Raw genomic sequence first — 26,195 nt, 5'->3', positions numbered from 1 at the left:
GTGTTTATGGACAAAACCATTTCCCCTCAGTACAAAATGGTTAACTTTCTGCAAATAACTGAAGGGCCAAACTCTTGCGGAATTCAAAAAAAAATTGCTGAAACATTGAGGTCGCACTGCATCTGTGGGAGAAGAATGTTTTCATTTCAAGTCAGTGAAGTTTTGTCAGAACCATTTGGCATAAATGTCAGATGCTTGTATAACCAGTTAGTAATGCTCTTTAGGGGAAGGTAAGTTGTTCTATTATTCAGCTATCACCAAGCCAAACCAGTCTGGTTGTCTCCCTGAGCACGTGAATCACCTAGGCACAGAAGGTTACAGGCTAAGTGCTGGAAGATTGGATTAATATAGATGGATACCCACTGGTCGGCATGGTCATGATGGGCCAAATGTCCTGTTCCTATGCTGTATGACTGGCATCAACAGTGTTTGACCTCGTCAGAAATGGATGCTCCTCTTCCAAGAAAAGCAAGTATTTTGAGAATTTTAATTTTGCTGTTCTTAACTGTTGTTTTGGAGTAAATGGTTAGGAGCTGGATATGTTGAGAAAGGAGTTTTGAATCATTAAAATAGGGAAGTTCATGTTTAGAGAAATAAATTGGAAGCTGTTTTACAAGAAAATGTTGAAAATGAGGATGAGCCCAATCATGAGTGGACAAGTTGTTGATTAAGGAACTGAGCCATAACGCTGACGTTGGTCCAAAGGTGACTGAATCCATGACAATGTCAGCCCCTATATTAACATGAATACAAACATTTACGATTTGGAAACCTTTTGATCTGGAGGTGAAGACCTCTGGCTTGACATTCAATTTGAGGTTCAGCAGAGATTGATGGGAATCTGAATGGCAGAAAAGGTTACAGCGCTAGTGTACAAAAGGCTTCAAACAGCAAAACAATCGACCACAATTTTAACCCCTTGTTGACTGATTGGCTTTTGAATTATTGGACTTGTACTGCTGTGCATTCTTTTAGCTGTAAGTAAATCCATTAGCCTACATACAGTTCTCTGGCATCTTGTTTACCACTTTGAAAGGATTGAATGTAGTGGAGGTCTCGTGTCTCATGGGGTTAGGTAACTTAGGAATTATTGGTGAGGAATGAAAACTTGCAATGTATGTTGTAGTTACTGGCGATCCTTGTCTCTCCACACCTCCCCACTTCCCCCAGACATGCAACATACCTCCACGTTTTCTGCACTTGAGATCGAGGTGTGGAACATATTGAGCAATGTGACGTATCCTAATCTCAGTGGAGCCAATGATTAACAGAAGAGCAGGAGAAAATAATACACAGCTGAAAAATATCAGGAAAATTCTGACATTTTGTACTCTGTAATCTGCCACTGAATTAAAACTAAATTACACCAAGGAAACAACAGCAGCTCTTTCCCCCAACTCGTCATGAAGATACTAAGTATAATACTGCCTGCACAATCTTGTGGCTTCCCCATTATCAAGATTTACATAAGAAATCAAAGGCTGTTCAGTCAGCCCCTTATGCCCTTCAAATGATCATGGCCAATAGTTTACCTCAGCCACTTCACTGCACTCTTAAGAATTGTGTTTGTTTCAATGAGATCAAGTCTCATTCTTAACAATTCTCACCTCATAACACAAGCCCAGAAATCAATCTAGTGAACCTTCATTACACTCCCTCTATCACTTGTATCAGTAGGGAGACTGGGCCTGCACGCAATATTTCTAGATGCACTCTAGCCAGTTCACCATATAATTGCAAAATGACAGGTTTAATCTGGCATTCAAATCCTCCTGTGATAAAAGCCAACAGTTCCCCCTCATCTATTCAGATAGTTGCAACCTCTTTACAAATAAAAACTCAACAGTTTTATTAGATGTAATTTTCCTTTCATAAATCCATGTTCCTTGCCCAATCCTATTACTTTTCTAGTTGCCCTCTTACCACTTAATATCTTATGATCATCAGGCATGCAGGTCTGTGGTTGCCCATTCTTTCTATCCCTCTCGCAAGTATTGTGGTCTCAAATGCTACTTCCAATGTGTGGAAGTAATTGCAGCATCAGGAATTTTGGAAGATAACAGCCAGTGCATTCGCTATCGCTGGAGCCATCACCTTCAAAACCTTGGGACATGGGTCATCAGGTCCTGGGATTTAATTGGTTTTCTGTGCAGTTAATTCCTCCAATGATCTCTGTTACTCCTGTGTATTTCTTTCAGCTCCTAATTATCTCTAGACTAGTTGTTCACCAATTCACAGGGGGTTTCCTGTGTCTTCTGTGAAGATAACGATTAATTTCTCTGCCATTTCCTTATTCCCAGTATAATTTCACCAGTTTTTGTCGGTGAGGGCAATGTATTAACACTTTTTTTCCTCTTTACATATCTATAGAAACTTCCAGTCAGTCTTGTTTCGTGCTAGATTACTCTCATATTTTCATTTCCCTTTTCTCAATGTCCTTGTACTCCTTTGCTGAATTCTCAGATTTTCCCAACACTCAGACTAATTGCTCTTTTAGGAACACCATTTTAAGTCTTTTCCCGTCATCTAGTGTTACCTTGAACTTCACTTGTTTGCTACAACTGGGTACTTTCCTTTGCACTTTTGCACCTTATACGGATATACAGTATATTTGTTATAAACTGTAATTCTTTAAATGTTAGCCATTGCTCTTTTATTGTCATGTCTTTTAATGCAGTTTCCCAATCTCCCATAATCAACTCGTGCCTTGTATCTTTGTAGTTTGCTTCATTTAATTCTTTGGTTTCAGATTGAACTAAATCACTTTCAATCTTTATATGAAATTATTGTGTTATTGGTCATCCCTCCCTAAAGACTTCTTAACTACCAGTTTATTAATTAACCCTTTGTCATTGTACAACTGCCTGTGCCCTCATTGGTTCCACAATGTGCAGGTCAAGAAAACCATCTCTCATATACTCCACCAATTTGTTCTCAAAACATTCCTAATTTGGTTTGACCCCTCTACCTGTAGATCAAATCTCTGATTATTGTGTTATCTTGTACCCTGTACCCTGGAATATTAATGTACCCTGGAATATTTCATTCCCAGCCTTTTGTATCTCATTTGCAACCACATCTCTGTAATATCTGTTAAACAGTACCCATTTGTTTCTTTTGCTATTAATTCATCTGACATGTTGTCAATGTTGCATTCTTTCATATAAATAGCAATTGATTTTGTCTTTTTATCACTTTTTTTTTCTTCTAACTGACAGACTGTGATTATGGTTACCCATTTCACTCACCTACACTTTCACCATGTCCCTGGTCTCTCTTAATTTTCTAAGTTTCCCATTAGAGCCACACCCCACCGCCAAAACTCTTGCTCATCAGCCTTCTCAACAGCCCAAGTTATTTGATTTGCCTGGACACTGGTCCCAGCCAAACAGAACAGTTTCTTTCCCCTGGTGCTGATGCTCCATGAGTTGAAATCCATTTTTCCCACAGAAATCTTTGACCCATGCATTCAATTCTGATTTCATTAACCCCCAAGCCAACTTGGACATGGTTCAAATGGTAGTTCAGAGATGATCACCTTTGTGGTTCTGTTTCTTAATTTGGAACTTTTAACTGCTCACATTCCTTCAGCTGAACCACTTCCTTAGTTTCTAGTTGTTGTCAGTTCCCACAATTGGCCGTGACAGTTGGATATTTCCCTTCTCACTTGAGGTTCCTGTTCAGCCCTGAAGAATTGTCCTTAACCCTGACACCAGGGAGGCAACAACCTTTAGGACCCACGCTCACAACTGCCGAGAATGGTAATTACCCCAACTCAGCTGGAACAACCCATATGCCAAAGTGCTGAGGTCAATGTGCTCTCATCCACACAGACTTCAAGAATGTCCAACCTGTTGGGCAAGTGTGAGGGCTGAGGGTCCTCCAACAATTTCTTCTGGATCTCTATCTGCCTCACTGCACTTGTAACCTTCCTGCACTTCTCGGACTGAGCAGACCTTAAGGGTGTGACTATCCCTTAGAATAATATCCAGGAAACTTCCCCCTCCTTGATTCATCGGTGTCCAAATCCCAGACTCTAGCTCATCAAATCTAAGCTAAATTTTCTTGATTTGCGGTTGTGTGGTTACCACAGTTCACAGTAGCTTTCACTCACTCCTACGTATCACAGCCACAATTGCCTGTCCTGGCGTGCCTGTCCTTTAAGTTGGGTAATTTGCATTAATTAAATTAAATCAAACTATGCCATTGCTTTCAGCTCACCAAAGTTAACACTCTGTAGACATGGCATGCTGTGCCTCATGAAATCATGTTCCCAAATTTTCACCAGTTCTAGGTGTTTACCTAAATAACTGGCGGGCCACAGTTAGTTGCTTGCCACTTTATACAATTGCAAGTGTGCAATTGATAAGGTTAGGGGAATAACAGTTTCAACTAAACTAAATACTTAAAATGAAATCATCTCCTAAATCATCAAAATCTACACTCTTATAGATACTGCACTTCTATGGCACTACACATTGTGCTAAGCTCTGTACAAACCCCTCACCACCACTGCCAACATTGACCCTCTCCTCATTTCAATAGCATTACTTTGTTACCAGGTGTCTTTGGTAAACCTCCATCCCCCGTCCCCCACCTGTAACTCTTCATGAGCATCTCAAATTGCCTTAAATTTTCCCCACCACTCATTTCTGATGGGCAACTTCAGGAACTGATGTACAGTGTTAAAGCTTATGTGACTCATTGTTGTTTCTTGAAATTGGAGTTGTTAAATTTTGAAATTTTGTGTACTCCCTCCTGGGAGATATTAGTTAAATTTCTAGGAATTAGATTTTGGCTTTGAAGTTATGTATCTGGCTGCAATTTAACCCATGACCCCACGAAGTGTTTGCCTTATGTTTGGCAACTTCATAAATCTCACTAACAGACTCAAAAGCCTCAGAAACAGCTGTTTTTGGGCAAGGTCCGCATCTAACATGTGGAGGTGTTTAAAGACCAACTGCACAGAGTTACAGGACAGGTATGTTCCAGTAAGAAGAAAGGATAAGGATGGCAGGGTGAGGGATCCTTGGACGTTGAGAGAGGTGGTGAATTCATGTCAAGGAGAAAAAGAAAGTGTATGTAAGGTGTAGGAAAGCTAAAATCAGACAGAGCCCTTGAGGATATAAAGAAACTGGGAAAGAACTCGAGAAAGGAATTAGAAGAGCCAGGAGGGGCCATGAAAAATCCTTGGCAAGTGGGATTAGGAGAATCCCAAGGCATTCCGTATATACATCCAGAGCAAGAGGATAACTGGGGGGGAGGGTAGGACCACCCAAGGATAAAGGAGGGAACATGTGCTTGGAGGCGGAGGTTGTGGGCGAGGTCCCATATGGGTATTTATCAAGGAGAAGGGCGTGAAGGATAGTGAGATCAGTGTGGACTGTGCTAATATGCTAGGGCAATTTTTATTCTTTTTAAGGATTGGGTGTCACAGGTAAGGCAATCATAGCCTGTCCATAATTTCCCCTGAGAAGGTGGTGGTGAGCTGGCTTGAAATGTTGCAGTTTCCATAGTCAAAATACCCCTAGGGTATTTATGGGTATAGAGTTTCAGAACTTAGACCCAACACTAATGAAAGAATCATGATATATTTCCAAGTCAGAATAGTTTCCCATGCACAGAAAGTTTCTCCTGCCTGATGAAGGGGTCTTCCCTTTGGGAACTGCTGTGGAATACACTGTTGAACTGCTGCAGTGTATTTTGTAGAAGAAAACACTGTAGCTGTGGTGCATCAGTGATGGAGGTAATGGGTGGGATGTTAATCACCAGGCTGCTTTGTCTTGAATTGAGTCGAGCTCCTTGAGTGTGGTCAAAGAACACAAGAAATAGGAGCAGGAGGAGGCCATCTGGCCCGTCGAGCCTCCTCCGCCATTCAATAAGATCAAGGCTGATCTGGCCGTGGACTCAGATCCACTGACCTGCCTTTTCCCATAGCCCTTAATTCCCCTACTATGCAAAAATCTATCTGTGTCTTAAGTATATTTAATGAGGTAGCCTCCACTGCTTCCCTGGGCAGAGAATTCCACAGATTTGCTACTCTCCCAAAGTCAAGGTTGAGTTTATTGTCACATGCACAAGCACATGTGTGCACAGGTGCAATGAAAACTTGCTTGCAGCAGCATCACAGGCACATAGCATCAGATAAGCAGCATTCACAAGAAAAACCATAAATTAAACATAAATTATACACATTTTTTTACAAGAAAACAAAGGTAGGAGCTGCACTTATCCGGACAAGTATTCCGTCACATTCCTGATGTGCCTTGTATATGAACATGGAACAGTACAGAACAGTACGGACCCTTCAGTCCACGATGTTGTGCCGACCTATATAAACCTACTCCATGATCAATCTAACCCTTCCCTCCTACACAGCTCATAACCCCTCCATTTTTCTTCTATCCATGTGCCTATCTAAGAGTCTTTTAAATGTCCTTATTGTATCAGCCTCTACCACCACCCCCGGCAGCACATTCCAGGCACCCACCACTCTCTGTGTAAAAAAACCTCTCTCTGAAATCTCCCCTAACTTCCTCCTCGAACCTTAAACTGATGTCCTCTGGTATTGGCCATTGCTGTGCTGGGGAAAAAGGTTTTGGCTGTCCACTCTGTCTATGCCCCTCATAATCTTGTACACCTCTATCAACTTACCTCTCATCCTCCTCCTCTCCAAAGAGAAAAGCCTCTAGCTCACTCAACCTATCCTCATAAGACATGCTCTCCAATCCAGGCAGCATCCTGGTTAATCTCCTCTGCACCCTCTCCAAAGCTTCCACATCCTTCCTATAATGAGGTGACCAGAAATGAACACAATACTCTAAGAGTGGTCTAACCAGAGTTTTATAGAGCTGCAACATTACCTCGCAGCTCTTGAACTCAATCCCCCAACTAATGAAGGCCAGCACACCATACGCCTTCTTCACCACCCTATCAACTTGCCTGGTAACTTTGAGGAATCTCTGGATTTGTACCCCAAGATCCCTCTGTTCCTCCACACTGCTAAGAATCCTGCCATTAACCTCATACTCCACCTTAAAGTTCGATCTTCCAAAGTGTATCACTTTACACTTGTCTGGATTGATAGTTAAGATATTTATTTATTTGTCACATGTACGTCGAAACACAAAGTGAAATGTATCTTTTTGTGTTAGTGAGAATGTGCTGGGGGGGACAGCCCGCAAGTGTTGCCACTCTTCTGGCGCCAACATAGCACGCCCACACTTTCGATGGAATGTGGGAGGAAACCCACGCAGATGTGGAGCGAATGTACAAACTCCTTACAGACAGCAGCGGAATTGAACCCGGATTGCTGGCGCTGTGATAGCTTTACGCTAACTACCATCTGCCACTTCTTTGCCCAGCTCTGCATCCTGTCTCTATCCTGTTGTAATCTATGACAACCTTCAACACTATCTACAACACCTCCAACCTTTGTGTCATCTGCAAATTTACTAACCATCCCTCCACTTCCTCATCCAAGTTATTTATAAAATCGCCAAGACCAAGGGTCCCAGAACAGATCCCTGTGGAACACCACTAGTCCACTGACCTCCAGGCAGAATACTATTCTTCTGTTACCACCCTCTGCCTTCTGTGGCAAGCCAATTCTGAATCCATGCAGCCAAGTCTCCATGGATCCCATGCCTCATAACTTTCTGGATGAGCCTACCGTGGGGAACCTTGTCATATGTTTTTACTGAAGTCCATGTACACCACATCCACTGCTCTACTTCATCAATTTGTTTAGTCACCTCCTTGAAAAACTCAATTAGGCTCATGAGGTACGACCTGCCCCTCACAAAGCCACGCATCCCTAATAAGACTATGCTTCTCCAAATACTCAAAAATCCTGTCCCTAAGATCCTCTCCAATAGTTTGCCCACCACCGATGTAAGACTCACTGGTCTATAATTCCCAGGATTATCCCTGCTACCTTCTTGAACAAGGGACCAACATTTGCCATCCACCAACCCTCTGGTACCACTCCTGTGGCCAGGGGAGGATGCAAAGATCATTGTCAACGCCCCAGCAAATCTCTTCCCTCGCGTTCTGTAGTAATCTGGGGTATATCCCGTCCGGCCCAGGGACTTATTTATCCTTATACGGTGGAAAGGAGATAGAGGAGAGAGGATAAATGGCCAGAAGGGGGCGTCCATGAGGAAGAAGAGCGTTTGCAGGTGTGAGAAGGTGTCATCAGTTGAGGGGGGGGGGTGGGGGGTGAGGCTTTGGGGAATCAGCAGATGAGCCACTCACTGGAGGATATCCAACCTCTTCTTGTATCTGAGTAGCTGGTCCAGTTAAGTTTAAGGTCAATGATGACCCCAGAATATTGATTGTGGGGGATTCAAAGTGAATGGTCCATGCCTTCAACAGCCCAGGCCAAATTCACATCCCATTGCTTATAGCTACAGGCTACTTCATATTCTGAGGAGATGTAAATGGATTTGAACACCATCAGTTAACACCCCCACTTGTCACCTTAAGGTCCGGTTCAAAGCCAGTGCAGAATGGGATCACGTGGCACCCAAACTGAGTCAAATAGCCAAAAATACAAGATATTTTATTCAGTCGTCCTTGTGGAATTGGAAGCATTGCACAGGGGAATGAAGTTGCAGTTTGTGCTTTTTTTTATCAGGACCTACTATAAGACCTACTAGTGGAAGCTTGGATAGAGGAAAATCTGTTTTGAATGAGATTGGAAGCAGTTCTTTCCAATGGAAATTGGCCCTAATTCGATCGTTCAGGTTTCAAGATCTAAACGCATCATGGGGAAAGACTACTGAGTCCTGGAGCACTTAGACCCACAGCCCAGAGTTATGTCCTCGATGCAACAAACCATCTACTGAAGGAACTCAGCAGGTTGACAAAGGAATTGTCGACGCTTCGTACTGAGCATCTGTGAGTCCTGATGCAGGGTTTCAACCGGAAACATTGACAGTTCCTTTCCCCCCACAGGTGCTGCTCGACCCGCTGAGTTTTTCCGGCAGATTGTTTGTTGCTCCAGATTCCAGCATCTGCAGTTCCTTGTGGCTCTTACATCCATGTAACTGGAAAAGGCAGTTTTGATCTTTGCTTTGAAAGGATTGCAAATCCAATGCCTGGGTCTGCATGGGGCTGTCAGCTGCAGGGTGATTTGGTCTTGGATCCTGTCCAAGCTGGACTTTGAAGAATGGTGATTTGAATCTGCTCAGGAGAGCAGAAAACACCCATGGAACGCATTGAGGTAAATCGGGATCTGAAAATATAAATGGAATAATTGAACTGTTGTTCAGTTTTTCTTTTGGTCACTAGATGGAGCATTACTTCAATTTGCTCTGCTGGATTTGTGTCGAATTTTACTGCTGATTGATTTTTAGCCAATAGTTAAAATTGTTGGCACTGTTTGCTGCAGGTACGCTGAAACTGTATGTTCTGACAAAAGTGAAAATACTATCATGGCGAGGGCCATTTTGTTTGTTGATGATCTACAGTCCCGAAAGGGGAAAGTGATTGGGCATTTGGGCATTAGATTTATGAGGGTGCTGCCAGGACTCGAGGGCCTGAGTTATAGGGAGAGGTTGGGCAGGCTGGGACTTTATTCCTTGGAGTGTAGGAGATTTGAGGGGTGACCTTACAGAGGTGTATAAAACCATCAGGGGCATAGATGGGGTGTACGCACATTGTCTTTTTCCCAAGGGAAGGGAAACTAAAAACTAGAGGGCATAGGTGAGGTAAAAGATCTAAAAAGGATCTGAGGGGCAACTCCTTCACCCAGAGGGTGGTGCGTATGTGGAACAAGCTGCCAGAGAGAGTGATTGAGGCAAGTACAATAACAACATTCAGAAGACATTTGGATAAGTGCATGGATCGGAGGAGTCTTTCAGGGATATGGTCCAAACCTGGGCAAGTGGGACTAGCGTGGTGGCATCATGGTCTATATGGACAAGTTGGGCCGAAGGGCCTGTTTCCATGCTGTATTACTCTATGACTCTTGGGACATCTCCAAATAAACTTTAAGTGTGGTCACTACGGTAAAACTCTGATTATCTGCTCTCCCATAGTTCAGAAATGTCCTGCAGGAGGTTTTGCTTGGGCTACTGAGGAGCAGTGTGACAGGGGATGGAGACCTCAAAGGGAATTCAGAGAGGAGAGAAACTAAGCAGAAAGGAGAGGTTGGAAGAGTTGTGAAATAAATAGATGGCAAAAACAAAGTTGAACAAAGGAAGTTAAAGCACAGGAAAACGTTACAGGGAGAAAATTCGCAGCAGCGTTTAGATCAGGATAAATGAACTACAGGCCAACCCCAGGTTCTGTTCTTACAGACAATCTTGTCCGTAAGTCAGCAAATACAGGATATGGTAACCATACCTCCACAGTGTTGTAATGAATGGCATCAAAAAAATAAGGAAAAAAAAATACTAAAAAGTGAAGAAATAGATGAAACTAGTTCTGCCGTTCCTAAGAATGAATGTGTGTATGTACGTTGGACTTTTGAATTTAATAATATGAGAGCTTGTTTGTAAGTAGAGGATGTCCATCTGCCAGGTGTTCGTAACCTGGTGAGAGCCTGCAATGGCACAAACAGAAGTAAAACGGGTGTGATCGCCCCGCCATTGTGGAGAAGTGGCTGCAGAGTGACCAAAGCTGGGAATTAGATACATCCCAGGTATTCGCATCTGAGAAAGCCAGGCAGAAGAAAAAAGGGAGTGATATAACGCTGTCAGTGAGAGTCCAACGATCTTGGCATGACAGAGTCAAAGAACGAACTGCTGGAAGATGTCAGTGGTCAGGCAGCATCTGTGGAGGCAAGAGATAGTCGATGTTTTGGGTCAAGACCCTGCATCAGAAACCAGGTTCTGTCTGACCCGTTGATGTTCTCCAGCAGTTTGATTACAGCATCTGCAGTCTTTGTGGCAACATCGACTCAGTTTGGATCGAGTTAAGAAATAGCAAGGGCAGAAACCATTGGTAAGAGTTATTTTTAGGCCACTAAATATTAGTTTGTAATATTAGAAGAATAACGATAAGATATCTTTATTTGTCACATGTACATCGAAACACACAGTGAAATGCATCTTTTGTGTGGAGTGTTCTGGGGGCAGCCCGCAAGTGTCGCCACGCTTCCAGCGCCAACATAGCATGCCCGCAACTTCCTAACCCGTACGTCTTTGGAATGTGGGAGGAAACCGGAGCAAACCCACGCAGACACGGGGAGAACGTATAAACTTCTTACGGACAGCGGCTGGAATTGAACCCGGATTGCTAACCGCTACACTACCATGCCTGCCCATTAGGCACAAGATCAATCAGGAAATTAGAGATGCATATAATAGGAGCATTACAGTAAAAATGATTGACTTTAACTGAACAAGACTGGGCAAATCAAATTTGCTGTAGTAAGGTAGAAGATGAATTTTGGAATGTATTTGAGATGTTTTTCTAGATTGATCTGTTGAGGAACCAGCTGGGAAAAGACTATTTTGGATCTTGTTTTGTGCAAGAGGAGATGATTGATAACCTTGTTGTCAGGGGCCTTTAGAGTGACCGTAATATGACAGAATTTCACACTGAGTTTGAAATGATAGGGTTCAATACAAAACTAGGGTCACAAACCTCAGCAAAAGAAACTGTGAAGGTATAAGAGGGGAGATGTCTGTGGTTGATTGGGAGAACACATTGAAAGCTATGGTGGACAGGCAATGGTTGGCATTTAAAGAATTAGTGCACAAATTGCAAAAAGAAGATATTCCTTTAAGGCACAAAACCCCAGAAGGAAAAGAATTTCATCTGCGGCAAAACAGAGAAATGAAAGGTAGTATTAAATCAAAAGAAGAGGTTATAAGGTTGCTGGCAGTAGCAGTAGGTATGAGGACTGGGAGCATTTAGAACTCAGCAAAGGACGACCATGAAATTGATGAAGCAAAGATAAAACGTGAGCATGGACCAATAAGAAAGACCTTTAATAGGTAGGTAAAAGAGAAACGATGAGCCTGGGTCCTACAGACAGAGACAGAGATGGTGACAGAGCCGCTGCCTCACAGCTCCAGTGACCTGGGTTCAATCCTGACCTTGGAGGCTGTTTGTGTGGAGCTTGCACGTCCTCCCTGTGACCACATGGGTTTCCTCTAGGCGGGGGGGGGGGGGGGGGGGGGCTTTGCCTTCCTCTTACATCCCAAAGACGTGCAGGTTGGTAGGTTAATTGGCCGCTAGTGTGTCAGTGAATGGTGGAATCTGGGGGGAGCTGATGGGAATGTGCGGAGAATAAAATGGGTTAGGATAGGATTAGTGTAACAGTGGATGCCTGGTTGTCAGTCTAGACTCGGTGGGCCGAAGGGCCTGTTTCCATACTGTATCTCCATGACGTATGGCGACAAAGAAATGGCAGAGGAATTAAACAATTACTTTGCATCTGCCTTCACAGAAGACACACAAACTCTGCCGAATATACAGAATACAGAAACAGGTTTATTATCACTGACATGTCATGAAATGTGTTGTTTTGTGGCAGCAGTACAGTGTAAGACATAAAAATTACTATAAGTTACAAAAATAAAAAAAGTAGTGCAAAGGAGGAAGAACGAGGTAGTGTTCACGGGTTCACGGACTGTTCAGAAATCTGATGGCGGAGGGGAAGAAGCTGTTCCTGAAATGCTGAGTGTGGATATATTAGAAAAGTAAGAAAAGCAAGCTTGAAAATTGATAAACCCCAAGGACCCAATGATCCACATCCCAGAGCTTTGTAGGAAGGGACTTTAGGGACAGTGGATGCACAGCTTCCAAGGTTTTGTTGATTCTGGAATTGTTCCTGTGGATTGGAAGGTGGCAAATGTGACTCCACTATTTAAGATGGGAGGGAGAGAGAAAACAGGGAACTAACGGTCTATCACTTGATGCCAGTGATCGGGAAAATGGTGGAATCCATAACAGAACACTTCACAAATAGGGTTGAGCGGAGTCAACATGCATTCATCATGTTTGACTTGGAGTTCTTTGACGATGTGACTACTAGATCGGGGGGAGCAGTAGAGGTGGTGTATTTGGATTTTGATGAGGTGATGCACAGGAAGTTGGGACACATAGAATTGGGAGTAAAGTACTGACGTGGATTTAAATCTGGTTATTGTGAAGAGTGGGAACAAATGTGTCTTAGGTTGGCAGGCTGTACAAGTGGGATACTGCAGGGCCCAGCTGTTCAATGTCAATGATTTGGCTGAGGGGACCGATATTGTACTTCCAAGCTTGCTGACAATATTAAACAAGGTGGGATCATGAGGAGGTTGTAAAGGGGATTCAAAGGGAAATAGACGAACTGAATGAATGGATGAGAAGATGGCAGATGGAACATAATGTGGAAAAATGTGAGGTCATCCACTTTGGCGCACATGACAAAAAAAAGCAGAGTATTTATTAGATGGTGAGAGATTGGGTAATGTTGATGTTCAAAGTGGCCCGAGTGTCCTTGTATATAAGTCACTGAAGGCCAGCAAGTGATTAGGAGGGCAGATGGTGTGTTAGCCTTTATTAAAAGAGAGTTTGATGGCAGGAGTTAGATATCATATCACAATTGTCTAACACTTTAGAGAGACTGCACCTGGAGTATTGTGTACAGCTTTTAATCTTCTTACCTAAGAAAACTTGTACTTGCCACAGAGGGAGTGCATCAAAGCTTCACCAGAACTGGTTCCAGGGATGGAGGGTTTGCAGTATGGGGAGAGACCGAGTAAATAAGAACTGCATTCTCGAGAGTTCAGGAGAATGAGAGACTTCATCGAAATCTACAAAATTCTTCAAGGGCTTGACAGACTAAATGCAGGGAGGATCCTTCACCTGACTGAGGAGTCTAGGACCAGGGGGCACAGTTTTTGAGAATAAAGGGTGGGTCATTTAGGATGGACATGAGGAGAAATTTCTTCCCTCAGAGAAACTGTCTACCCCAGGTGGTTGTTGATCTTGTTCGTTCAAAACAGAGATCGACAGGGAATCAAAGAGAATCATGGCACTGAGGTCGATCGACCATGTTCTTGATGAATAGTGGAGCAGGCTCAAAGTCCAGATGGCTTACTCTTGCTCCTACTCAAATGTTCTTAAGCTAGTGTCTGATTAGAGTAAGCAACTAAAGACACATTTGTGCTCTTTTTTTATTTTTCATTAAGGGGCCGAGGTGTCATGGTTAAACTATGATTTTTCACCCATCCCGAATTACCCTTGGACTGCGTGGTTTGGTCTGTCAGTGCAAAGTAAACCACACTTGCTTGGGTCATGGTCACACGCAGGTTTCCTTCTCCTGTATGATACTGGGTACCTGTTGAGTTTTGCAACAATCCGGTAGTTTCATGACCACAATTACTGATACTTTCAGTCTGGATTTATTTAATTGAATTTAAATTCAAATTGAATTTAATTTGATTTGAATTAAATTAAATTTATTGATAGGATTGAAGCTCATGTCTCTGGATTATTAGTCCAGGCTACTATGCTACTGCGTCTGAGTACTTCGGAATTTGCTTGTCACAATTTTCCTCAGTCTCCTCAGGGATAAGGAAGAGTTGGGAAGGAGGGATCAGCCAAAGTTGCCTCTCCAATTTGTTATTCAACTGCAACCATTACTAGGAGTTCCTAGGAGTAAACATTAACAATAGCCTGTCCTGGTCCAACAACATGGACACCAAGAAAACACACCAGCGTCTCTACTTCCTCAGGAGGCTAAAGAAATTTGGCATGTCCCCTTTGACCCTCACCAATTTCTTTCGATGCACCATAGAAAACATCCTATCCAGATGGATCACGGCTTGGTACGGCAGCTGCTCTGCCCGGGACCGCAAGAAACTGCAGAGGGTTGTGGACACAGCCCAGCGCATCACGGACACCAGCCTTCCCTCCATGGACTCTGTCTACACTTCCTGCTGCCTTGGCAAAGCAGCCAGCATAATCAAAAACCCCTCCTACCCAGGATATTCTCTCTCCTTCTCCCCCTTCCATCGGGCAGAAGATACAGAAACCTGAAATCTCTTGACCTCACAATCTACCTCGTCGTGGCCCTTGCACCTCATTGTCTACCTGCACTGCACTTTCTCTGTAACTGTAACACTTTATTCTGCATTCTGTTATTGTTTTTCCTTTGTACTACCTCAATGCACTGACATAATGAAATGATCTGTATGAATGGTATGCAAAACAAAGTTTTTCACTGTACCTCGGTACATGTGACAATAATGAACCAATTACCAATCTGTGTGGATAAGAGGTTTGACTCCCCATGAATACCCTTTCACTTTCTACCTTGCCTCTCACCGTAAGATTTAGATAGCAGGAGGTTTCCGATGTCTGTAAAGGCACACCCTGTAGAAGCCAACACCTTGGCAGAGTGGGTTGGAAATGTCTGTGGTACCTGTTGTGTCGGTTGGCAGCATCATTCAGCTGCTCTGCGCTACCAGCACCATCCGCTCGTTCACCAGCCTCAACCGCTAGGGGGAGCACAGGTTGAGGGCAAGCAATAAATAATTCTGTATTAATTTCCAGCATTAAATGACAGCCTGGGAGATAGAGGGAAAAATAGTGGATTTATTGACAACTCTGACAGCCAGTGAGTTGGAAATGGATCAGGATATGTGGCTCACGACAATCTGTTTATTGTACAACAAGGTCAATTTACTCAGAAAACAATCCGCTGAAAGAGCAGAGTAAGCAGAAACTACAGCAACTTCTACCAATGTCATTCCTCCAGAAGGATGGTTGCATATAAAAAAAAATGAGCATTACATCAGTTATCATCGGACACAGGTCAGGAATGTAGTGGAAAGCTCTCCACTTGACTGGTTGAATGCAGAACCAACAGGGGCAGAGATCTGAGGGTGAAGGGTTCAGATGGTTATAGATATTTGACACTTAGGATTGATTCTACTGATAGGTTCCAAATTCTACAGGATTCACAGTCTTACATTTCTAGATATGGCTTTCACATCGCAAAGTGTCCCAGAGTGCTTTGGAGTAATCAGACAAACTAACTCTCAGCCACAGAGGGATATTTCAGGTCATGTAACCAAATGCTTGGTTAAAGAGCTAGATTTTAAGTTCAAGTCTTCGAAGAGAAAGAGAGAGATGACGATAACGGAATTCAGAGTTCAGGTCTGAATAATTTTCAATGAGTGGTACCAAGCTATACTGCCCCATATATGGGCGCCTTTCTCGGCATGGACCAGTTGGGCTGAAGGGCCTGTTTCCGTGCTGTATGACTCTATGACTCTGTATTGCCCCATTGGGAGATGGGTCCATCATGAGTTTGTGCTTCTGTTTCAACACTGACTACAATAACTTCTGATTATAAGGAGCCTTTAATATCGGACAATGTCCTTTGTCATGTCACAAGAGCATAGTCCAGTAAAATGTGCCCTAGTCTTTAAGGAAGGTGAACAAAAGTTTAATCACAGAGGTAGCTTTAAAGGAGGGTTCTGTATGAGGGAGGAGGGGTAGGGAGGTGGAGACGTTTAGGGAATTTCAGAGCTTTTGGCCTTGGGAGCTGACTGGATGGCAGTCAATGATGGCAAGATTAAATACAGGGATGGTATAGAGGTCAGAATTGGAGGTGCAGAGATACTTCAGTGTGCTAAAGAGCTGGAGGGCAACAGACTTAGAGAGAAGTTGGCAAGGAGCCCATGGGAAGAGTTGAAAATAAACGTAAGAAATTGAAAATTGAGATGTTGTTTATTCGGGGAGCCAAGTCAGTGAGCAGAGAGATGATGGGTGGTGAATGGATCAGTGCGAACTGACCCAACCCAAACGCCTCAGGTTCAGCGTGGATGTTCAGGATTTCAAACCTTTCAGGTTGGATCAGGTTAGAGACGTGCGGTCAGAGTATCAGAGATGTAGAAAGGCAGTGAGAGTGAAAGAAAGAGGGAGGAGGAGAAGGGAAAAGGGGAGGGATGGAAGGTGAAACGTAAAAATAAAAATGGAGAGAAAAAGGAGGAGAGAAAAAAAGAATGGAGGAGAGAGAGAGAGAGAGACACACACACACACACAGGTTGGGTCAGGTCTGTCGAGCTGTGCTGAGCCAAACCCCTGTTTTGAACTCTGGTGTGAGTTGGGGAGCTTTAGATGAGTTCGAGTTCACAGAGGCTGTCCTGGCAGCCAAGACCAGAAGTTTCACCTATGAGGAGAGGCTGGGCCTGTTTTCCTGGAGCGGGAGGTTAAGAGGGAACGTGACTGAGGTAAATAAAACTGAGGAGTGTAGATAGGGTAGACTGCAGGAAACATATCTCCGTATCAGAGGTAAACAACACAAGTGTAGGATAAGGGGGAAGAGATTTAGCGGGGATCTGAGGGGGACCTCTCTCACCCGGAGAGTGGCGAGTACCTGGAGCGTATGACCAGAGACAGCGGTGGAAGCAGAGGCACTGACAGCGTTTAAGAAGTGTCTAGACAAGCAGTTGAATTGCCCAGACATTGAAGGCTCTGGGCCGAGTGCTGGAAGGTGGGATTGATACGGGTGGGTGCCCACTGGTTGGCATGGACATGGTGGGCCGAATGGCCTGCTTCCATGTTGCGTGATTCTATGACTCCATAAGCACAGGCTTCGTTGGTCAGATAATGCTTTAGGATGTGCTGAGGGCATGAAAGGCGCTATGTAAATGCAGGTGCCTTGCTGGGTTTAGGGACTCTTTCTGTCCCAAGAAGGCAGGTGGGACTTGTGGTTCTCTCCTACACCTGAGAGACCACATAAAGTGAAAACGTCACCTCTCGTAACATCAGTCCTCCCAGGGTTAAACGGCTGTTGTGCTTAAAATTTAATCAATGAATAAAAGGCCTGTTCCATTTCCCATGAGTGAGCACCAGCAACTTTCATGTTGACCGCTGCAGTACTTTTAAACTGATTTGAAATGGCCCCGATTCCGTAACGTAGCAGATATGGGACCAACAATTCCACAAATGTAGCTGTTCTGTTGCAGACCACTTAACCTTCAAAAGCAAATACAGACAGGCAATCCGTTCAAAGTCTTTCGACTAACTCAGCTTGGGTTGCTTCCACTGGAATAGTGTGAACTCCTGAAGCGGAATGTTCCAGAAGCTTCTGTTGCACGGCAACCAAATGCATTATTCATGCCTGTGTGGGACTCTTCTTTTTTTGAGTGCCTTCTGTTAAACGTACCACAAACATGAGCAATCAGCAACTGGCCTGTGGCAAATTCCAGCTCGTGATCCTGGATTTAGAAGCATCCCTGGGTAGAAATTGTTGAGCAGCCAGAATGGGATCAGGGGAACGATGAACACTGTTTAAAAGAGAAAAAAAATCAGCAAATATTTGTGCATATCAGAACATTAAAAGCTAATCGCACTCCCAAGGAACTGATGCGGCCTCTGCGGTTTATTTCCTAGTCAGGTTGTCTGCAGGGCTGTGGGGAAGAGCAGGCAATCAGCTGCAGCTTCGGGTCAGAAGTCCTCTAACCCACAGAGTCAGGGGTCTCTTATTCCCAGAGCTGGTCAAATAACTCCCTTTCAAACAACCAACAAAGGCCTAATCCTTTGGACAATCCAGATGAAGGGTCTCGACCCAAAATGTTGACCGTTCATTTCTCCCCACAGACGTTGAGCTTCTTCAGCAGTTTTTCCTTGCTGCTGTCTCTTGTGCCTTCAGCATAATGGTTGCTTGGCCAGACTTGGGACTGTAAGATTTTATTGTGGTTAAAGGTCAGACCAGGGCACTTCTTACGTTCCTGTGACTTCTTCCACAACTTACACCGGAGAGATGTTTCTCAATACGTCTGGGGTCTAACAACAGAACAGCAAACAATCCAAGATGCCAAGGGATCTTGAATGGGTTAGATCTAGAGAGAATGTTTGTTCTTGTGGGAGAATCTATAACTAGGGGCCACTGATTAACAGTACAGATTACCCACTTAAGACAGAGGTGAGCGGGTTTTTTCTGAAGGTCAATAGTCGTTGGAACTCCCGACCTCAAAGAGCAGTGGAAGCAGGGTCTTTGAATATCAAGTCAAGTCAGGTGGATGGGAAAGGTTTAGAGGGATATGGGGACGGGCAAATGGGACGAGCTTAGATGGGAATCTTGGTCAGCACAGACCAGTTGGGCCAAAGGGCCTGTTTCCGTGATCGATGACTGTATAAGTTGAGCTTATTATCATGTGCACAAGTACGGTGAGGTACAGGTACAGTGATAAACTTGCTTGTAGCAGCATCACAGGCATGTCCATACAGAGAATATAAGGCAGGGTGTCTTTATTAGTCACATGTACATCGAAACGCACAGTGAAATGCATCTTTTGCGCAGAGTGTTTTGGGAACAGCCCGCAGGTGTCGCCACGCTTCCGGTGCCAACATAGCATGCCCGCAACTTCCTAACCCGTACGTCTTTGGAATGTGGGAGGAAACCGGAAACCCACGCAGTCACGGAGAGAACATACAAGCTCCTTACAGACAATGACGGGAATTGAACCCAGGTCGCTGGCGCTGTGATAACGTTACGCTAACCGCTACACTATTATACATAACTTATACAAGACAGTGAAGTTATACACGACAGTGAAGAGAGCGAGAGAGAGAGAAATATTTTACACGTAGAGCTAAAGATAGTGGATAAAGGAGTGAAAGTTTACAGGGAAGGCAGGGAAAGGTGAAGTTACAGTCAGAGCTGACATGAAAATCAAAAAAACTACAGATGCTGGAAATCTGAAATAAACACAGAAAATGCTGGAAATACTCAGTAAGTCAATGAGCTTCTACGGAAAGAGAAACAAAGTTAATGCTTTAGGTCACAGACTTTGCAACTGGGACAGAAATTTAGTTTTAAGTTGTGGAGAAGGTAGGGGGAGGGATGGATAGGAGAAAGGGAATATGTGTGACACGGTGAGGCCAAGGTTGTCATGGGGATAAGTTGTGGAGGTCACCCAGCTGCTGGGTTAATGGGGGCATTTAGAGAGAGAGGGAGAGATGGAATCAGGGCAGTTAGAATGAGAATTAAAGCAAAGGAGCACAGAAGTTGTGAAGTATAAGGCAGGCCAGGCTGCACTAATGGAGAGAGAACTGAGCCAACATCACAATGGATATCTCACAGCAGGAATGGACCATTCTGGTACAGTAGAAGAAGCTCCTTAATAATAAGAGTACAAACCTGTTGCGAGCATACTCAGCACAGACAGCACTAGGGACAGGTAGTACAGCTCAGGAGTTGTGTTTACCTAACAAAGATAAACAAAAAAAATCCTGTAAGGGTTAATGCTGAACATCAAAGTAAACTGCAGTTTAATGGTCAAGTTTTCTCTCTCTCATGTTCAGGCTCTTTTCCTCTGGATTTCCCAGTTAGTTTGTGCAGTAATACTTTATCTACAACAGTGACTGCATTTCAGAAGTACGGGCAGCACAGTGGGGTGCAGCTGGAGGAGTCAGAGAAGTGTAGGGCCCAGCATAGAAACAGCCCTTCGGCCCATTGCGTTTATGCTGACCACTTGCCTGCATTGATTCCATATCCCCCTGTGCCCAGCTCATTCAAGGACCTGTCCAGATGCCTCTTGAACGTTGTTACTGTTCCTGCCTCCCCCACTTCCTCTGGCAGCTCGTTCCAGATACCGACTACTGTGTGTGTGAAACATTTACCCTTCAGATCCCCTTTAAACCTCCTCCCTTTCACCTTAAACCTCTTCCCTCTTGTTTTAGACACCCCCTGCCATGGGAACAGACTCTGGCTACCGACCCTATATGTGCCTCTCATAATTTATACATCTCTATCATGTCGCCTCTCAGCTTCCTTTTCTCCAGGTTAAACAGATGCAGCCTATCGATCTCACCCTACAACTCGAGCCCTCCATCTGGGCATCATCCTTGTGAACCTTTTTCGTACCCTCTAAATTAATCACATCTTCCCTGTAGTGTGGCGACCAGAACTGCCACAATGCTCCAAGTACAGCAAATGGTATGTACAACGGTAACATGACATCCCAACTCCTGAATGCCAATGCCTCGGCTGATGAAGGCACGCCTTCTTCATCCACCCTTGTCTACCAGTCACAGCACTAGGAACCCAGGTACAAATCAGTTCTAGTGCTGTCTTTGTGGAGTCTGCATGTTCTCCCTGTGAATGCATTGCTTTTCTCCGGGTGCTCCAGTTTCCTACCACATCCAATGACGTGCAGGTTGGTAGGTTAATTGGCCGGTGTAACTTGACCCTAGTGTGCAGATGAGGGGTAGAATCTGGGCGCAGTTGATGGGAATGTGGGGAGAATTTAAAAATCGAGATTGATGTGGGATTGGTGAAAATGGATGGTTGATGGTCGGTGTGGACTCGAAGGGCCTGTTTCCGTGCTGTCTCTCTCTCTCTATGACTGTGACTTGATGGCTGTAAACCCTCTGGAATTATCAGTGGAACTTAGGTGTGCAAGTCTTTCTCTTCCATGCAGTACTTTTAATGCAAATTTCCTCTCGGATTGTCCGATGGTGTTGGGTCTCATTGAGCCGCCCTTACTTTTGAAATGCCAGTCACCAAGCAGCACAGTGCTCAGATTATCCATGTTTCTCATGTGTCTGATTATACTGCAAAGGTTCTTGTAACTGAGCCCAATACTTCTTGTACATGAGACCCATTTGAACACATTTTATAAGTTGATCACCTTGTGTGCAATCAAGTTTGGAGAGCCCGGCTGATTCCTTCCCTAATTCTACCTTTATTGCAGAGGGGAAGGAGCTCAGTCAGGAGAAAGTCTTGGACGGGGCTTCGATGAGACCACACCTGGAGCACCGTGCGCAGCTTTGATCTCCATCCTGAGGAGGAAGACAGGCTGCAGAGGCAGCACAGCCCAGGTTCACTGGGATAATGAGGCTGTCCTACAGGAAGGCAGTGAGTGGGATGGTCCTAGACTCAACTAGAGTTGAGCAGAACAAGAGGCCCTCATTGAGACTCACAGAAGGCACTGGCAGGCTGATGCTGAGGAGCTGCTTCCCCTCGCTTGGAGACTTGCAAACCAGGAGGCATGGACTCCGGATAACTTGGGACTGAGGTGAGAAAAAAATTTCTTTCCTTGGAGGGTTGTAAATCTTAGGAATTCTCTATCTCAGAGATTATGGAGGTTTAGTCACGGAGAATTTTCAAAGCTGGGGCTGATTTATTTTTGGACAGGAATGTGGGGATCAGAGGGGGAAGTGGACACGAGACACAGTGGACCCCAAGGGACCACTGGTCCCCACCTCTTTGAAGCTCTTTTGCTCTAACTGAGTAACAAAGGACAACATCACTCATTTAATTGAGACAGTGAATTGATCACACAGCCAGATCCAAACTCATCCATCTTCTGGACTCGATCTATTTCTGAGGGCTTTCCCACAAGATTATCAAAACAGCAACTCCACCGTGTTTGACAAGGCCAGGAGTTTCTGGCCAACTGTTAAGATTTAATACAGCACTGGACATTATCACAAACAAGGAAGATAAACTCACACACTGAGGTGCAGCAATGGTGAATGCAGTGGTTAAGACACCCTGTAGAAATGATCCAACTCCAAATGTATGAAAAGCCGCTTTCAACTCACAAGGCATAGGGTCCATCAAGGTCAACAGGAACGTGAATCCTACAAAGAGTTTCATGAGAATTAGATCCATTTGTACACAGATTGTTGCAACAACCTTTCATTTGACCACTTTCCCATAGCAGAGCTTGAGTATAGATTCACACTTCTAGTGATCCTAAAATCAGATAACCTGCCCTCATATGAATTTGGAACAGGAGGATTCCACTAGGCTCCTTGAGCCTAACTTTGACTCCACATTCCTGTCTATCTGTGGTAACCTATCAACCCTTTATCAGGTATGCACTGATTTATGCCTTAAAAATATTCCAAGATTCTGCTTCCACTGTCTTTTGAGGAAGTTCCAGACCCACAACCTTCAGAGAGAAAAAGGTCTTGCCTCATTTTGTCCTAAATGAGTGACACATTCCACAGGATGCATCCTCCCCACATGTACCCTGTCATGAACTCTCAAGATGTATGTGGTTTCGATCGAGTCACCTCTCACTCTTCTGAACACTTCAGTTAATCAGTTTTAAACAGTCCTTTGGAGACGCAGGAGACTGCAGGTGCTGGAATCTGGAGCAACAAACGATCTGCCGGAGGAACTCAGAACTGGAGGGTCCTGATGCAGGGTTTCAACCTGAAACGGCGACAATTCCTTTCCTCCCACAGATGCTGCTCGTCCTGCTGAGTTCCTCCAGCAGATTGTTTGTTAAACATTTCATTCAGTACAAAGGTCTATACTGGCCTTTCCACAGGTGAGTTGCAACGTTGCTCAATAAGGAACAAGCAGCAATGTTAATCGAGTGACATTCACGGCACAGGAGGAGGTACGGGTTCTGTTCCTATCTGGTGTCTGAACAAGTGGGGCCCCCAAACACTCAGAGAAGTTCAGCTCCATCTGGGATCAAGCAGCACACGTGACTGACATCCCATCCACCAGCCAAAGCATTGACTCCTTCGACCACCAGGCACTGTGCTTAGTGCATGCCATCTTCAAGATGCATTGCAGCAGCTTGCTAGGCTGCTCCCAACTCTACCTCCTCGACCACCGAGTCGTGTGGGGCCACCACCACCTGCACATTCCCTCTAAGTCACACCTGTTTCTTCGTTATTGTTGGGTCTAAATCCTGGAACTCCCTCCTCAACACCATCTTCACCAGAGACACTGTGCTTCAAGGTGGTAACAAGCCACCACTTATCAAGGGCAATTAGGAAGGGGCAATAAATGCCCCGATGTCCTCATCCCAGAAATAATTTCTTTTAAAATCCTAAACTTATTCCATGGCTGAGTGTTTTCTCTCCCTGTGCCCAAACAACAGTTTAAGAAAAAAAAATCACTTTTCTCACTCTCAGTAACTATTTAAATTGATGAGGTCGTCTCACTCATTCCCCAGAGGAAATACTTCCCTTATTCACACGACCTAAACCCTTCATTAATTTAGGAACCTGCACTCAATCTTCTTATCTTCCTCTGTTCTGATGAAAATAAAACCAGTGTCTCAAGTCTGTCATCTTAATTTCTAATTCTTGGCCCTGGATGAACTCAAGCTGGAGACTATAAGTGTATCCTCTATAATAATGCTCTTAGGATCTTTAACCATAGCCTCAGCGCCATGGATAAATATACTATCTTTATTTTGATCATTGAACCCAAACTTCTAATTTTATATCAGAGAGAGAGAGAGAGAGAGAGGGAGGGAGGGAGGGAGGGAGAGGGAGGGAGAGGGAGGGAGAGGGAGGGAGAGGGAGGGAGAGGGGAGGGAGAGGGAGAGAGAGGGAGAGAGAGGGAGAGAGCACTACACAAGTGCTTCTTCATCATAGGTCAATGCTAAAAGAGCAGCCGTCTCCTACCTGTCATGAGAAAAGTGAAGATAATGAATGTGGTTAGGTTGTGGAGAAGGGGCTGGTCACAATATCTTGATGACCTTGGTCTGGAAGGTAAGCAACAAGATTAAGAGCCTGGGGGTAGGAAATTTATCCTCTGTCACCCGCTGTATTCTGTTTTAGAAATTCAGCCTTGTTGAAGAATTTCAGAAGTGCTTTTAACTTTCAGCTGCTACTATATCACATGGCCTTTGTGAGCAATTTCTTCAGCCTGGCTTGTTTTGAGGAGTGGGAGAGGGTAAAGAACACAGCCAAAAGTGACCCAAATTGCTGATCCACTAAAGAGCTTAAAGAACAAAGATAATACCTTAGAAACTGGATCCTGTTGCATTTAAAAAAGATTATATAGGCAGTCCCTGGGTTATATTTTCGAGAACTTGGAGTACTGTCCTCAGTTCTGGTCACCTCACTACAGGAAGAATGTGAAGGCCATAGGAAGGGTGCAGAGGAGATTTGCAAGGATGTTGCCTGGATTGGGGAGCATACCTTATGAAAAGAGGTTGAGTGAACTCGGCCTTTTCTCCTTGGAGCGACAGATGATGAGAGGTGACCTGATAGAGGTGTATAAGATGATGAGGGGCATTGATCGTGTGGCTAATCAGAGGCTTTTTCCTCGGGCTGAAATGGTTGCCACAAGAGGACACAGGTTTAAGGTGCTGGGGAGTAGTTATAGAGGAGATGTTAGGGGTAAGTTTTTTACTCAGAGAGTGGTGAGTGCGTGGAACGGCCTGCCAGCAGCAGTGGTGGCAGCGGATACGATAGGGTCTTTTAAGATACTTTTGGATAGGTACATGGAGATGAGAAAAATGGAGGGCTATGGGTAAGCCTAGTAATTTCTAAGGTAGGGACATGTTCGGCACAGTTTTGTGGGCCGAAAGGCCTGAATTGTGCTGTAGGTTTTCTATGCTTCTATGCTTCCAACTATTTGTAAGCCGATTTCTCCGTAAGTCAGAAACGTGCATTTTCTACAGTAACCCATGACGTATCAATAGTAACTATGTACGCTTGCTATAATTCTTTCATTTCATTGAATAATCACCCTAACACTACCCATAATTAAACTAATGGAATATATATTGTATCCAGTCATTAATGAGTAACACAAGACATTTTATAATTATTATTACTGGCTTGAAAAACGCTTTAAAAATGAATGGAACAATTTGCGTAAAGCCGGATTTCTGTAAATCATGTCATTTGTAACCCAGGGAGCCCCTGTACAATCCAGTTTGAATTTTACCCAAGATAAATGCTGGTAGTGCTGAACTTAGCATGTGCCGGTGGCAGGCACGGTAGCGTAGCGGTTAGCGTAACGCTATTACAGCGCCAGCGACCCGAGTTCAATTCCGGCCGCAGTCGGTAAGGAGTTTGTACATTCTCCCCGCGTCTGCATGGGTTTCCTCCGGGTGCTCCGGTTTCCTCCCACATTCCAAAGACGTACAGGTTAGGAAGTTGTGGGCGTGCTATGTTGGCGCCGGAAGCATGGAGACACTTGCGGGCTGCCCCCAGAACACTCTACGCAAAAAAGATGCATTTCACTGTGTGCCGACGTACATGTGACCAATAAAGATATCTCATCTCGTGTGGGTTACTCAGTTTCCTCTCACATCCCAAATACTTGCTGGTTAGTGGGTTAATTGACCATTGTAAAATATCCCTAGTGTAGGTGAGTGGCCAAATGGCCTCTTTCTGCACAGTAATACCCTTGAACCATAAGTGAATAAAATGGAGCCTGGCAAAGGGCCAACTGTGATGCTTCTCCTCCTAGTGTCCCTCCGTGGGTGCGGGCAGCACCAAGCAGGGGAATGAACTGACCTACG

At 44.4% G+C, this 26,195-nt stretch overlaps 1 protein-coding gene and 1 long non-coding RNA gene across 3 annotated transcripts in view; one reads left to right on the top strand and one right to left on the bottom strand.

Annotated features, from left to right (window-relative positions):
- Nucleotides 1–893: 893 nt before the first annotated feature.
- LOC127583284 (uncharacterized) overlaps nucleotides 894–26,195 on the top strand; it is a 27,352-nt gene continuing 2,050 nt past the window's right edge. Inside the window, exons 1-2 of the long non-coding RNA XR_007958238.1 lie at nucleotides 894–977; nucleotides 21,657–21,980. This is a non-coding gene — a long non-coding RNA (uncharacterized LOC127583284). The remainder of the gene's footprint in view (nucleotides 978–21,656; nucleotides 21,981–26,195) is intronic.
- LOC127583283 (uncharacterized) overlaps nucleotides 15,535–26,195 on the bottom strand; it is a 23,581-nt gene continuing 12,920 nt past the window's right edge. For both annotated transcript variants that reach the window (XM_052039073.1, XM_052039074.1), the window contains exons 4-7: nucleotides 24,343–24,422; nucleotides 22,418–22,548; nucleotides 20,102–20,168; nucleotides 15,535–18,245 (exon numbers count right to left, since the gene is read on the bottom strand). In XM_052039073.1, the coding sequence (XP_051895033.1) occupies nucleotides 18,115–18,245; nucleotides 20,102–20,168; nucleotides 22,418–22,548; nucleotides 24,343–24,422 (409 nt within the window). In that variant the 3' untranslated portion in view covers nucleotides 15,535–18,114. The remainder of the gene's footprint in view (nucleotides 18,246–20,101; nucleotides 20,169–22,417; nucleotides 22,549–24,342; nucleotides 24,423–26,195) is intronic.

This window comes from Pristis pectinata, chromosome 26 (assembly GCF_009764475.1).
Source record: "Pristis pectinata isolate sPriPec2 chromosome 26, sPriPec2.1.pri, whole genome shotgun sequence".
NCBI classification, from domain to species: Eukaryota; Metazoa; Chordata; class Chondrichthyes; order Rhinopristiformes; family Pristidae; genus Pristis; species Pristis pectinata.
The sequence above is the reverse complement of the archived record's forward strand: the minus strand, read 5'-3'. Positions and strand labels throughout refer to the sequence as shown.